The 15000-nt window shown below is 40.6% G+C and overlaps 1 protein-coding gene across 6 annotated transcripts in view; it reads right to left on the bottom strand.

Annotated features, from left to right (window-relative positions):
* pik3c2g (phosphatidylinositol-4-phosphate 3-kinase catalytic subunit type 2 gamma) overlaps positions 1–15000 on the bottom strand; it is an 81098-nt gene that overhangs the window by 36614 nt on the left and 29484 nt on the right. For all 6 annotated transcript variants that reach the window (XR_014209147.1, XM_082181623.1, XM_082181624.1 and 3 more), the window contains exons 13-15: positions 11201–11315; positions 4132–4325; positions 3868–4053 (exon numbers count right to left, since the gene is read on the bottom strand). Coding sequence is in view for 5 of the 6 variants with exons in the window: in XM_082181623.1 (XP_082037749.1) it covers positions 3868–4053; positions 4132–4325; positions 11201–11315 (495 nt within the window). In the remaining variant the exon portion in view is untranslated. The remainder of the gene's footprint in view (positions 1–3867; positions 4054–4131; positions 4326–11200; positions 11316–15000) is intronic.

The following is a 15000-nucleotide window of genomic DNA, read 5'->3' as shown; positions in this document are numbered from 1 at the left end:
TGATTTTTACATAAAAGGTGCAAAAGGTCTGATATGATTTTATCCTAATTGTTTAGATGTAAGGTGGACAGCAGAAGTATAACAGTTACCCTGGTAAACCCAGTATACAATCCAGCTGCGCTTCTTATGATGGACAGATGCGCTTCTTATGATGGATAGATGCACTTTTATCATGGATAGATGTACTTTTATGATGGACAGATGCAGTTTTATCATGGATAGATGTACTTTTATCATGGATAGATGTACTTTTATGATGGACAGATGCAGTTTTATCATGGATAGATGTACTTTTATCATGGATAGATGTACTTTTATGATGGACAGATGCACTTATCATGGATAGATGCACTTTTATCATGGATAGATGCACTTTTATCATGGATAGATGTACTTTTATCATGGATAGATGTACTTTTATGATGGACAGATGCAGTTTTATCATGGATAGATGCACTTTTATCATGGATAGATGTACTTTTATCATGGATAGATGCACTTTTATCATGGATAGATGTACTTTTATCATGGATAGATGTACTTTTATGATGGACAGATGCAGTTTTATCATGGATAGATGCACTTTTATGATGGACAGATGCACTTTTATGATGGACAGATGCACTTTTATAATGGACAGATGCACTTTTATCATGGATAGATGTACTTTTATGATGGACAGATGCACTTTTATGATGGACAGATGCACTTTTATCATGGATAGATGTACTTTTATGATGGACAGATGCAGTTTTATCATGGATAGATGCACTTTTATCATGGATAGAAGCACTTTTATAATGGATAGATGCACTTTTATGATGGACAGATGCACTTTTATGATGGACAGATGCACTTTTATCATGGATAGATGCACTTTTATGATGGACAGATGCACTTTTATGATGGACAGATGCACTTTTATGATGGACAGATGCACTTTTATCATGGACAGATGCACTTTTATCATGGACAGATGCGCTTCTTATGATGGACAGATGCACTTTTATCATGGACAGATGCACTTTTATAATGGATAGATGCACTTTTATGATGGACAGATGCACTTTTATGATGGACAGATGCACTTATGATGGACAAATGCACTTATGATGGACAGATGCACTTTTATCATGGATAGATGCACTTTTATGATGGACAGATGCACTTTTATGATGGACAGATGCACTTATGATGGACAGATGCACTTATCATGGATAGATGCACTTTTATGAGGGACAGATGCACTTTTATCATGGACAGATGCACTTTTATCATGGATAGAAGCACTTTTATAATGGATAGATGCACTTTTATGATGGACAGACTATGCACTTTTATGATGGACAGATGCACTTATGATGGACAGATGCACTTTTATGATGGACAGATGCACTTTTATGATGGACAGATGCACTTTTATGATGGACAGATGCACTTTTATGATGGACAGATGCACTTTTATGATGGACAGATGCACTTTTATCATGGATAGATGCACTTTTATCATGGATAGAAGCACTTTTATAATGGATAGATGCACTTTTATCATGGATAGAAGCACTTTTATAATGGATAGATGCACTTTTATGATGGACAGATGCACTTTTATGATGGATAGATGCACTTTTATCATGGACAGATGCACTTTTATGATGGACAGATGCACTTTTATGATGGATTGATTCACTTTTATCATGGACAGATGCACTTTTATGATGGACAGATGCACTTTTATGATGGACAGATGCACTTATGATGGACAGATGCACTTATGATGGACAGATGCACTTTTATGATGGACAGATGCACTTTTATGATGGACAGATGCACTTATGATGGACAGATGCACTTATGATGGACAGATGCACTTTTATGATGGATTGATTCACTTATCATGGATAGATGCACTTTTATCATGGACAGATGCACTTTTATCATGGACAGATGCACTTTCATGATGGACAGATGCACTTTTATGATGGACAGATGCACTTATGATGGACAGATGCACTTATGATGGACAGATGCACTTATGATGGACAGATGCACTTTTATGATGGACAGATGCACTTTTATGATGGACAGATGCACTTTTATGATGGACAGATGCACTTATGATGGACAGATGCACTTTTATGATGGACAGATGCACTTATGATGGACAGATGCACTTATGATGGACAGATGCACTTTTATGATGGACAGATGCACTTTTATAATGGACAGATGCACTTTTATCATGGATAGATGTACTTTTATGATGGACAGATGCACTTTTATGATGGACAGATGCACTTTTATCATGGATAGATGTACTTTTATGATGGACAGATGCAGTTTTATCATGGATAGATGCACTTTTATCATGGATAGAAGCACTTTTATAATGGATAGATGCACTTTTATGATGGACAGATGCACTTTTATGATGGACAGATGCACTTTTATCATGGATAGATGCACTTTTATGATGGACAGATGCACTTTTATCATGGATAGATGCACTTTTATGATGAACAGATGCACTTTTATGATGGACAGATGCACTTTTATGATGGACAGATGCACTTTTATCATGGACAGATGCACTTTTATCATGGACAGATGCGCTTCTTATGATGGACAGATGCACTTTTATCATGGACAGATGCACTTTTATCATGGATAGAAGCACTTTTATAATGGATAGATGCACTTTTATGATGGACAGATGCACTTTTATGATGGACAGATGCACTTTTATGATGGACAGATGCACTTATGATGGACAAATGCACTTATGATGGACAGATGCACTTTTATCATGGATAGATGCACTTTTATGATGGACAGATGCACTTTTATGATGGACAGATGCACTTATGATGGACAGATGCACTTTTATCATGGATAGATGCACTTTTATGAGGGACAGATGCACTTTTATCATGGACAGAAGCACTTTTATCATGGATAGAAGCACTTTTATAATGGATAGATGCACTTTTATGATGGACAGACTATGCACTTTTATGATGGACAGATGCACTTATGATGGACAGATGCACTTTTATGATGGACAGATGCACTTTTATGATGGACAGATGCACTTTTATCATGGATAGATGCACTTTTATCATGGATAGAAGCACTTTTATAATGGATAGATGCACTTTTATCATGGATAGAAGCACTTTTATAATGGATAGATGCACTTTTATGATGGACAGATGCACTTTTATGATGGATAGATGCACTTTTATCATGGACAGATGCACTTTTATGATGGACAGATGCACTTTTATGATGGATTGATTCACTTTTATCATGGATAGATGCACTTTTATCATGGACAGATGCACTTTTATCATGGACAGATGCACTTTTATGATGGACAGATGCACTTTTATGATGGACAGATGCACTTATGATGGACAGATGCACTTATGATGGACAGATGCACTTTTATGATGGACAGATGCACTTTTATGATAGATTGATTCACTTTTACCATGGATAGATGCACTTTTATGATGGATAGATGCACTTATGATAGATTGATTCACTTTTATCATGGATAGATGCACTTTTATGATGGACAGATGCACTTATGATAGATTGATTCACTTTTATCATGGATAGATGCACTTTTATGATGGACAGATGCACTTTTATCATGGATAGATGCACTTTTATCATAGATGGATTCACTTTTATGATGGATAGATGCACTTGTCATACACACAATGTCATATACACCAAGGATTACTTGAGGGTGAGTAAATCATGGGCTAATTAAAATGTTTGGGTGAACTAACCCTTTCAGAAATAATACCCTAACCCTTGTCTATTGAAGCTGTGACAGGAAACAGAAACAGCACGTACTCGTGGCTCAGGAGGAACAGAGCCTCCTCACAGCTGATGCCCCAGCGCTGCAGGATCCCGTAGATCTCGGACTGGTCCTGCGGTCTCCACTGAGGAGCGCTGCCCAACACCAGGTGTAGGAGTGAGTTCCTCGAGCTGCACACCTGCCGTCTGCTCCACAGGAACAGCTTCTCGTTCTCAGTCAACCTACGGGCGATCAACAGAGGAAGTGACATCAGTGTCCACATTACCCACAGGTTCAGGAGAGGGTTATCTTATACTGACAGCGACAGACAGTGTTTCTGAGACACGTCTGCTATTCTTTTCTGCAGCTCTTCACACGCAGGTTCACACGCAGGTTCACACGCAGGTTCACACGCAGGTTCACACGCAGGTTCACACGCAGGAGACCCGAGGACTGATCCGGGCCGTGCGGACGCTCGCTCGTATCGCCACTCCTCAGAGTCTGGGAAACCAAGCTTCACACACAAACACACATGAAGGAGATTATTTATAAACTTAAGCCATAATAACATATACAATTATACTCTGGAATGAATAGCTTGTGATGTTTACATTAAAGGTATAAAAGGTCTGATATGATTTATCTTTATTTCAGTTTTTACATCACAAAAGCCAGATGTTTTAAAAGCCTGTTGTTATATCCCTGTAAATGTGATGCTGATGTTTCCAGAGCACATGGTGTGTGTACGGTACTGATGTCTCCAGAGCACATGTGTGTGTGTGTGTACGGTATTGATGTCTCCAGAGCACATGTGTGTACGGTATTGATGTTTCCAGAGCACATGTGTGTGTGTGTACGGTACTAATGTTTCCAGAGCACGTGTGTGTGTACGGTACTGATGTTTCCAGAGCACGTGTGTGTGTACGGTACTGATGTCTCCAGAGCACGTGTGTGTGTGTGTACGGTATTGATGTCTCCAGAGCACATGTGTGTGTGTGTACGGTATTGATGTCTCCAGAGCACATGTGTGTGTGTGTACGGTACTGATGTCTCCAGAGCACATGTGTGTGTGTGTGTACGGTATTGATGTTTCCAGAGCACGTGTGTGTGTACGGTACTGATGTTTCCAGAGCACATGTGTGTGTGTGTGTGTGTGTGTGTACGGTACTGATGTTTCCAGAGCACGTGTGTGTGTGTGTGTGTGTGTACGGTACTGATGTTTCCAGAGCACGCGTGTGTGTGTGTACGGTATTGATGTTTCCAGAGCACGCGTGTGTGTGTGTGTGTGTGTACGGTATTGATGTTTTCAGAGCACGTGTGTGTGTACGGTATTTATGTTTCCAGAGCACGTGTGTGTGTATGGTACTGATGTTTCCAGAGCACGTGTGTGTGTGTACGGTACTGATGTTTCCAGAGCACGTGTGTGTGTGTGTGTGTGTACGGTACTGATGTTTCCGTGTGTGTGTGTACGGTACTGATGTTTCCAGAGCACGTGTGTGTGTGTGTGTGTGTGTGTGTGTGTACGGTACTGATGTTTCCAGAGCACATGTGTGTGTACGGTACTGATGTTTCCAGAGCACATGTGTGTGTACGGTACTGATGTTTCCAGAGCACATGTGTGTGTGTACGGTACTGATGTTTCCAGAGCACATGTGTGTGTACGGTACTGATGTTTCCAGAGCACGCGTGTGTGTGTACGGTATTGATGTTTCCAGAGCACGTGTGTGTGTGTGTGTGTACGGTACTGATGTTTCCAGAGCACGCGTGTGTGTGTACGGTATTGATGTTTCCAGAGCACGTGTGTGTGTGTGTGTGTGTGTGTACGGTATTGATGTTTTCAGAGCACGTGTGTGTGTGTACGGTATTGATGTTTCCAGAGCACGTGTGTGTGTGTATGGTACTGATGTTTCCAGAGCACGTGTGTGTGTGTACGGTACTGATGTTTCCAGAGCACTTGTGTGTGTGTACGGTACTGATGTTTCCGTGTGTGTGTGTACGGTACTGATGTTTCCAGAGCACTTGTGTGTGTGTACGGTACTGATGTTTCCAGAGCACGTGTGTGTGTATGGTACTGATGTTTCCAGAGCACGTGTGTGTGTATGGTACTGATGTTTCCAGAGCACGTGTGTGTGTGTACGGTACTGATGTTTCCAGAGCACTTGTGTGTGTGTACGGTACTGATGTTTCCGTGTGTGTGTGTACGGTACTGATGTTTCCAGAGCACTTGTGTGTGTGTACGGTACTGATGTTTCCAGAGCACTTGTGTGTGTGTACGGTACTGATGTTTCCGTGTGTGTGTGTACGGTATTGATGTTTCCAGAGCACGTGTGTGTGTATGGTACTGATGTTTCCAGAGCACGTGTGTGTGTGTACGGTACTGATGTTTCCAGAGCACTTGTGTGTGTGTACGGTACTGATGTTTCCGTGTGTGTGTGTACGGTACTGATGTTTCCAGAGCACTTGTGTGTGTGTACGGTACTGATGTTTCCGTGTGTGTGTGTACGGTACTGATGTTTCCAGAGCACGTGTGTGTGTGTACGGTACTGATGTTTCCAGAGCACATGTGTGTGTACGGTACTGATGTTTCCAGAGCACATGTGTGTGTGTACGGTACTGATGTTTCCAGAGCACATGTGTGTGTGTGTACGGTACTGATGTCTCCAGAGCACGTGTGTGTGTGTGTGTGTGTGTGTGTACAGTACTGATGTCTCCAGAGCACGTGTGTGTGTGTGTGTGTGTGTGTGTGTGTGTGTGTGTGTGTGTGTGTGTGTGTGTGTGTGTGTGTGTGTGTGTGTGTACGGTACTGATGTTTCCAGAGCACATGTGTGTGTGTACGGTACTGATGTTTCCAGAACACATGTGTGTGTGTACGGTACTGATGTTTCCAGAACACATGTGTGTGTGTGTGTATGGTACTGATGTTTCCAGAGCACATGTGTGTGTGTGTACGGTACTGATGTTTCCAGAGCACGTGTGTGTGTATGTGTGTACGGTACTGATGTCTCCAGAGCGTGTGTGTGTGTGTGTGTGTGTGTGTGTGTGTGTATGGTACTGATGTCTCCAGAGCACGTGTGTGTGTGTCTGTGTGTGTGTACGGTACTGATGTCTCCAGACCACGTGTGTGTGTACGCAGGGATTAAAGTGAAAAAAATTCTTCTGACTGAAATTTTTTTTTAGGCCAAGTCATATTCCTTTAACTTTTTCAATAGTCGAGACCAATAGCGTTTTAAAGGGAGACGTTTTAAACCGCTTTAATATTGCCAGTAGGCCTATTTTAAAAGCTATTTTAATCTATGAAAACAAGGCAGGGAGCATACTAAGCACGAACGGCAGCATTGTGACTAGCTTCTGATTGATGGCGACCTAGCACTTTTTTGCCATTATTGCCATATTGAAGTCTCCTGTGACATACTGTGCAAAGACACGTACCTGGCTGTTTGATTTTTTTAGTCCACGAACTAAAAGGCTTGCCATTTTCCCCCCATTTCGCTAAGCCTTCCCCTTTACTTAAACTTTCGTTAAGTAAAAGGCCTGTTTATTTATTAGTACTAATAAATAAACATTAGGCCTATGCTAAAGCTATTAAATAGCAGTCCCAAACTAGTTTTTGTTAATACAATGTTGGTATGAGCCACTACAGTCATTTAAAAATATAAAAAATAACACAAAGAAAAATAGTGGCATTTTTGGGGTTAATATGGAAACGACAGTTACCATGGTGAGTACACAATATTAACAATAGCCTAACTGTTAATGAAACATGGAAACTGCTCCTGGTGAATAGAATGAAAATCATACCTGCATTACTTTAATTTCGTGTAATTTACAACGTAACGGCGTTGCATGCTCGTAGTTTCTTTTGCACTTGATCAGTGAGGCGATACAGCGCGCGCAATTGAGTGTGCGCTACGAGAACAGTATAACGGCTGAAAGGACAAGAAAGTCCGTTTTTCTGAGGTGAAAAACTTTATTTCAGCGTACACTTATGTCACTGCCTGGTAGTTCCTATTGTGCTGGGTTTTCTGAAGTAGTAATGATTCGCCTCTCATTACATAACATGCTCTAAACACGCACGCAGAGTGGAATAGGAGGAGCGGGGGCGCGGGGAGCAAGGATCACAGCGCAAATTTGAACTATATCGATATATGCGATATGGTCTAATTCCATATCGCATTTCAAAAATATATCGATATATAGCGCTCAGCTGTAGCCTGACATGCACTTTCCGTGAGCGGTAATTGAAAACCCGGAGTGGACCATGAGCAAAGTGATTACAGAATGCTTAGAGTGGAGAGAGGAACGTGCTTTTGCTCCACTCCAGGCTTTGATCACATCCCCATCAGCAGGGTGAATACACCTCGTCTTTTAAGACCTATTCAAACTAAAATTAAGACATTACACTATTTGAGAAATGAAAGCCTATTTACGGCCTTAAAATGATGAAAAGTGAATTTAAGACTTTAAGGACAGACTGGAACCCTGCAATTGACGGAAATCCGTCATAAGCCGTTTCTCAATACCAAGTACGCAAACTTCGGACTTGAGTCCTTGGTAGTTCGGACTTGACAAGTTCGACTCAGGAGAACGAACTCCCGAGGACAGGAGGACGCAAGTCCGATAATTCTGCAAATGGAACAGCGGCGTACTTGATAGCGTCACTCAGCTCGCTCTGGCTACTCCGGTTATCTCTTTATGTATATTTAGGCTACAATAAAACTAAATATGTTATAAACCACCACTCTGCCTCTTTTCATTTTAATTTTTAAAAAAAAATCTTAAAACATATTAATGGCCACACAAATGTGATTCAGGCAACGCAATTGATTATCTTCACTGCATATATTTATAACAGCACGAAATATAAAACACAACCCTGACTCTTTTTGTTTTCATTTTAAAAATATGAGACATAAAAAATATATAATATTGATAATTAAAACTGACATTTAGCAAAAAGAGACAGGGTTGTGTCATTTTATTTTATTATATATATGTACATACAGTGAAGAGAATGTAGGCAACATGTATAATAAAATATTTTATATGTTTTAAATATATAAAATAAAATGACATAACCTTTTTTGTTAAATGTCAGTTTTAATGATCAATAATAGCCATAAGTAGTATAAGTAGCCTAAAAGGTATAAGAAGCTATTCAATAATAAAGCAAACGATTCAGTCAAACATAAGTCAGCTCTCTGGGCTACAACGTTAAAGTTAAATAGACTAAATATATAAAGCTATGAAACTTCACTTTGCCCTCAGCCAAAACGTTTTGTCAGGGAACAAATTATAGATTGAGACAAATAAAATAAATAAATAGCCTGTTAGATATACACAAGACGATTTATATCTCATGTTAAACCACTAGACTAGAGACATCCGAGCCAGCGGCAAACGTCAGCAACACTAGCCGAGGAAAGGCTGTTCTCGATGGGGTACATGAGCACCGAGCGTCCGATTGCCTGGATCTCACAACTCCGAAAACGTCAGATCAAATTTTTAAATAGGCGCTATCTTTATAAATAAAGCAAAGATTTGAGCTTTAAACAACTACATTCTCGCCTGAAAAACTCTTAAAACTACATTTCGTGAAACAATAACAGCGGTATTTTTAAATTACGTAGGGTTTCTCCTCTGCTATTGACGCTTGCTGGTTGGTGTGAGATGCATTCTGGGATACCTGGCTGTCTCAAGTCTGCACAAGTCACCTCTCGATGCATCCTCGGTAAAAGGGGCGGATCAAGAACACATCCGGGGATTTGAACTGGACTTGGCTAGATGTGAACTTTGAATTGGAACAGTACTTGGGCAGCGACTGATGACGTTTCACAAGTCCACAAGAACACAAGTACAGACAAGAACGCATATTGAGAAACGGCCATAGACTTGCTGCAATTAACGGAAATCCGTCGTAGCGACGGAGAACTTTAATCCCTGTGTACGGTACTGATGTCTCCAGAGGACGTGTGTGTGTGTACGGTACTGATGTCTCCAGCCCACGTGTGTGTGTACGGTACTGATGTCTCCAGACCACGTGTGTGTGTGCGGTACTGATGTCTCCAGAGCACGTGTGTGTGTGTGTGTGTGTGTGTGTGTGTGTGTGTGTGTGTGTGTGTGTGTGTGTAAAGTACTGATGTCTCCAGAGCACGTGTGTGTGTACGGTACTGATGTCTCCAGACCACGTGTGTGTACGGTACTGATGTTTCCAGAGCACGTGTGTGTGTGTGTGTGTGTGTGTGTACGGTACTGATGTTTCCAGAGCATATGTGTGTGTGTACGGTACTGATGTTTCCAGAGCATGTGTGTATGTACGGTACTTATGTCTCCAGAGCACGTGTGTGTGTGTACGGCACTGATGTTTCCAGAGCACATGTGTGTGTGTACGGTACTGATGTTTCCAGAGCACATGTGTGTGTGTACGGTACTGATGTTTCCAGAGCACGTGTGTGTGTGTGTCTGTGTGTGTGTGTGTACGGTACTGATGTCTTCAGAGAGCACGTGTCTGTGTACGATACTGATGTTTTCAGAGCTTGTGTGTGTGTACGGTGATGTCTCCAGAGCACGTGTGTGTGTACGGTACTGATGTCTCGAGAGCACGTGTGTGTGTGTGTGTGTGTGTGTGTGTGTGTGTGTGTGTGTGTGTGTGTGTGTGTGTGTGTGTGTGTATGGTACTGATGTCTCCAGAGCACGTGTGTGTGTGTACGGTACTGATGTCTCCAGACCACATGTGTGTGTACGGTACTGATGTCTCCAGACCACGTGTGTGTAAAGTACTGATGTCTCCAGAGCACGTGTGTGTGTACGGTACTGATGTCTCCAGAGGATGTGTGTGTGTGTACGGTACTGATGTCTCCAGACCACATGTGTGTGTACGGTACTGATGTCTCCAGACCACGTGTGTGTAAAGTACTGATGTCTCCAGAGCACGTGTGTGTGTACGGTACTGATGTCTCCAGAGGATGTGTGTGTGTGTGTACGGTACTGATGTCTCCAGAGGACGTGTGTGTGTATACGGTACTGATGTCGCCAGCCTACGTGTGTGTGTGTACGGTACTGATGTCTCCAGACCACGTGTGTGTGTGTGCGGTACTGATGTCTCCAGAGCACGTGTGTGTGTGTGTGTGTGTGTGTGTGTGTGTGTGTGTGTGTGTGTGTGTGTGTGTGTGTGTGTGTGTGTGTGTGTGTGTGTGTGTGTACTGTACTGATGTCTCCAGACCACGCGTGTGTGTGTGTACAGTACTGATGTCTCCAGACCACGTGTGTGTGTGCGGTACTGATGTCTCCAGACCACGTGTGTGTGTGCGGTACTGATGTCTCCAGAGCACGTGTGTGTGTGCGGTACTGATGTCTCCAGAGCACGTGTGTGTATGGTACGGACGAGCTGACCTGTAGAATGACCCCCGTGGGCTGCCGATGGCCGTGGGTCAGTGCTGCGGATGGAGGACACCTGGGCGGCACCTGTGTGGACATGCTGAGCAGAACCGTGCCGTGAACCAGAGTCCTGCAACACACAACATCAGTCACAACAGCTCACAGAAACACGGCTCGAAACCCATCCACTGCAGATTAATATACTTAACACACTCTATGGATGTGAGCACAGACTGTTGCATCATATGCAACATGAAGACTAAAGACTAAAGACTAAAAGTTGACTAAAAGACTAAAAGTTGGTTAAAGAAGAAGATATTTTGAGAAATGTCTCAGACAGTGTTTTTGTTCATATAATAAAAAGTCAATGGGGTGCAATGTTGTTTGGTTTCCAACATTTTTCAAATATCTTCTTCTGTGCTCCATTACTGGATATGCACTTTAAATATGTCAAGTGAATGCATCCACTGATACTACTATTATAAGTTGTGAAAAAAAAAAAAATAATTAAACAACAGACACTGATAACTGAATATGAAACAAAGCAAAGCAGAATTATGAATATTTCTATGCTGGTGTCACCATTGCCTTGTGCATGGCGGTCCAGAACCACAAATTCCGTAATTATGCATAAAAGTATTGACAGCTAAATGTACTCTTACTGTCACAGGGTATATGCAGGAATCATAGAGATGAATTTACTACCTTTTACTACCTTTTTTACCACCTCCACAATATTTTTTACTACCAACACGACATCAAGCAGCAGCCCTTTTTTTTTTGGGGGGGGGGGGGGGGGGGTACTACTTATAGTACTATAGTACTACTTACTATAAGGTATAAGTGTGACACTGTCACACACCCATCATACATATTAGGTACACTAATGTTTAATTGAGATCATTAAGTATTGTCATTGTTATGGTTTTTTTTGTAGTGTCGAGTTGAGTTTCAGTTGTCCTTATCTTAACCCTAGCCCTTGAGTTATCCTAACCATAGCCCTTAGCCCTAATAAGGTGAATAATAACCTTGGCACTTTGTCATTGCTATCAACTCCGACTCACTCAGGGCTTGACATTAAGCCTTTTCATGTGCTTGTCCTTTGGACAAGTAAATCTGTCATTCACTTGTCCGAGTAAAAAAAGTTGCTTGTCCGGAATGTTTTTGGTGTGTGTGTGTGCTGTAAATATAATTTATTCTGAAGAAATATCCTCATCTGTGTTCAATCAACTCTGATGTATTTAAATCTGCATATTGTCATATCTGCACCTATAAAGGGTCTTATTAAAATATTTTTAAATGTATGCTTCATATTTAGTTTTAAATTTTATCAATAGATTAAATTAGAATAGCCTAATAAGATAATATAGGGCTGTTGTTACCCTAGGTAGGGCTGATCAAATTAAATAATTTACACTGAAAATGTACAACTGCATTACATATTGTTATGAATATGATATTGTTTTAAATATTTTTGAATATACAAATAAGACATTTTGGAAAGAATGATACTTTTAAACATGAAAGTAAACCGCCAGTAGGAGGCGTCAGGCGACCGTCTTAATGAGCGAGTCATTGAGTCATTCATTCAAACGATTCGTTCAAACAACTGATTCATTCAAGAATGAGACAGATGTTTATGAATGGGTCATTGAATCTTTGACTCGTTCAAAATGCTGAATCATTCAGTAATGAAACACTGTTAAGTGTTGTTGTGAGATGCGTTACGGTTCTGCTGTGATCTTTGTTTGGAACTATTTTTGCTGCTGAAACAGAACAAAAACAGTCAATATTGTGTCTAAAATGTAAGTAACTTAATTTGAACTGTTTATTCAACTGTTGTATCAAAAGCAATGTCACATTTTCAGTCGTGATGGTACTCAAGAAAACAGCACTCGTCGTGTGAGGTTACTAAACTGTATCATATCTGTTAAAAAAATTAAAACACATTTTGAATTTTGGCATTGGCAGTGTGTTGTTAACTGAGTTTAAACTGAGTTTACATTTGTTGGGATTTCTCCTCGAGAGGCTGCGCGAGCCTCAACAGCGCAACCTTGTTACCGTCAGTAATACTTATCCACTATCGATCGCAACTTAACGTTACAATAAATATAATACAATCAGAATCATTCTCTCATTTTAGTGATTCCCTAGTTATTTATTTTTTTTTGTTATTGACGTTTAATCAGGATACTTGTCCGGTCGGGCAAGTAAAATTATTTTTTACTTGTCCCTTCAAAAAATCCACTTGTCCCGGACAAGCGGACACGCGTTAATGTCGACCCCGTCAGGTCCTGTTGTTATCACCGTATATATTTTTAAATTATGCTAGATGAAGTTAAAATATGGAGACACAAATATTAAGCAAAAAATGGAAACTCATATGTTGAGGTGGTGATGAAAAATTTACAACCAAGTCAAATTGCATTTGTTACCTTTTACTACCTTTCAAGGGCCTTAATTTTAGTATATTATTTTTACTACCGCGCGGACACCCTGTGTCACTGAAACAAATGACTAGTGGGCTTTTACTGCAAAACAACACAAAACACGCAACAACTGTTTAAGAACAGCAGCATATTCAGTCATTTTGGGAAGCAAAAATAAACCTCACAAAAATCCTGGTGGAACAGATCATTGTTGACAAAATTCTTTTTTTATTGATATTTGGGTAAGTATATTGTTTTTTTACGTGTTATATTTTTGTCAACAATATGTTTGACTTTTAATTATCGTGCATCTTTCATCTTTGTTATAATTTACAAAATCTAAAATCCTTCTTGTTACCAAACAATTTCATCTGAAGTTTCCGGGACAAGCACTGGAAAACTGTTCGAGTCAGCAGGAATGTGCGTACTGCGTTTGCATTCGTGGGTTTTCAAACTGGGGGCCGCCAGGGGGCGCCAGGGGGGCCGCAGCAAGTTGAAAAAAAAAGCAAAAAAAAAAAGTTAAAAAACGTCACAAAAAAAAAAAGTGTTAATATGAGTATTGTTATGAAATAACATTATAATAATTTGTTGCATAGCCTATCTGAACATTATACTTTTAATGCTAATCTTTTAGAGATGAACTGATTGATCGGCTGGTGACCAGAATTGGCCGATTTTCGGGCGATTTTCAGTCTGACATAATTATGCCGATTCAAATGCACTCGGGCGCCTAACATCAGCATCTCACATGCACACAGAACGCACATGTAGGAAACCTTGTGAATTACGGCCGTTTCAGACCGCTAGCGGCGCGTGAGCAGCGCAAATTTTTTCCGCCGTGCATGTTCAGTGAGTGCATTCACACCGCGAGCAGGAGCAGCGCGTGAGCGTCAAGCAGGAGCGTCGCGTGCCGTGAGCAGTAGTGAAGCGGAGGGTTTCGGCGCCGTCTATTTTTGCTGCGCTGCTCGCGCTCAATTAAAGCGAAAGCACACTTTTGATGGATAAAATAAATATGATTTCACACAAAAAGTACCAAAAATGCACATAATTTGCTTGTAGGCTATAGTGTGTTTTAACAAGAACTGGAGTAGGCTATGTCAGAAAAGAAAATGAAGACTCAAAAATATTTATAGAAAATGTACCCATTTAAACTTGTTTTTATTAATCAGTTTGGGTAAAAGTGGTGTTTTATAAAAAATATATTTATAGAAAATAAATATTTGTGTGTGCTGTAAAGTGGTTAGAAAAAATGAAATCAGAATCGGCAAAAATCTGTATCTGCAGGTCAAACTCAATGAAAAATCGGAATCGGTCTTGAAAATTGTAATCGGTTCATCTCTATAATCTTTCTGATTGGCTGGTATCAAACACCATCACATAATCTGA

This window comes from Leuciscus leuciscus (genome assembly GCF_965113295.1).
Source record: "Leuciscus leuciscus genome assembly, chromosome: 10".
Taxonomy (NCBI): Eukaryota; Metazoa; Chordata; class Actinopteri; order Cypriniformes; family Leuciscidae; genus Leuciscus; species Leuciscus leuciscus.
This window is presented reverse-complemented; position numbering and strand designations above follow the sequence as displayed.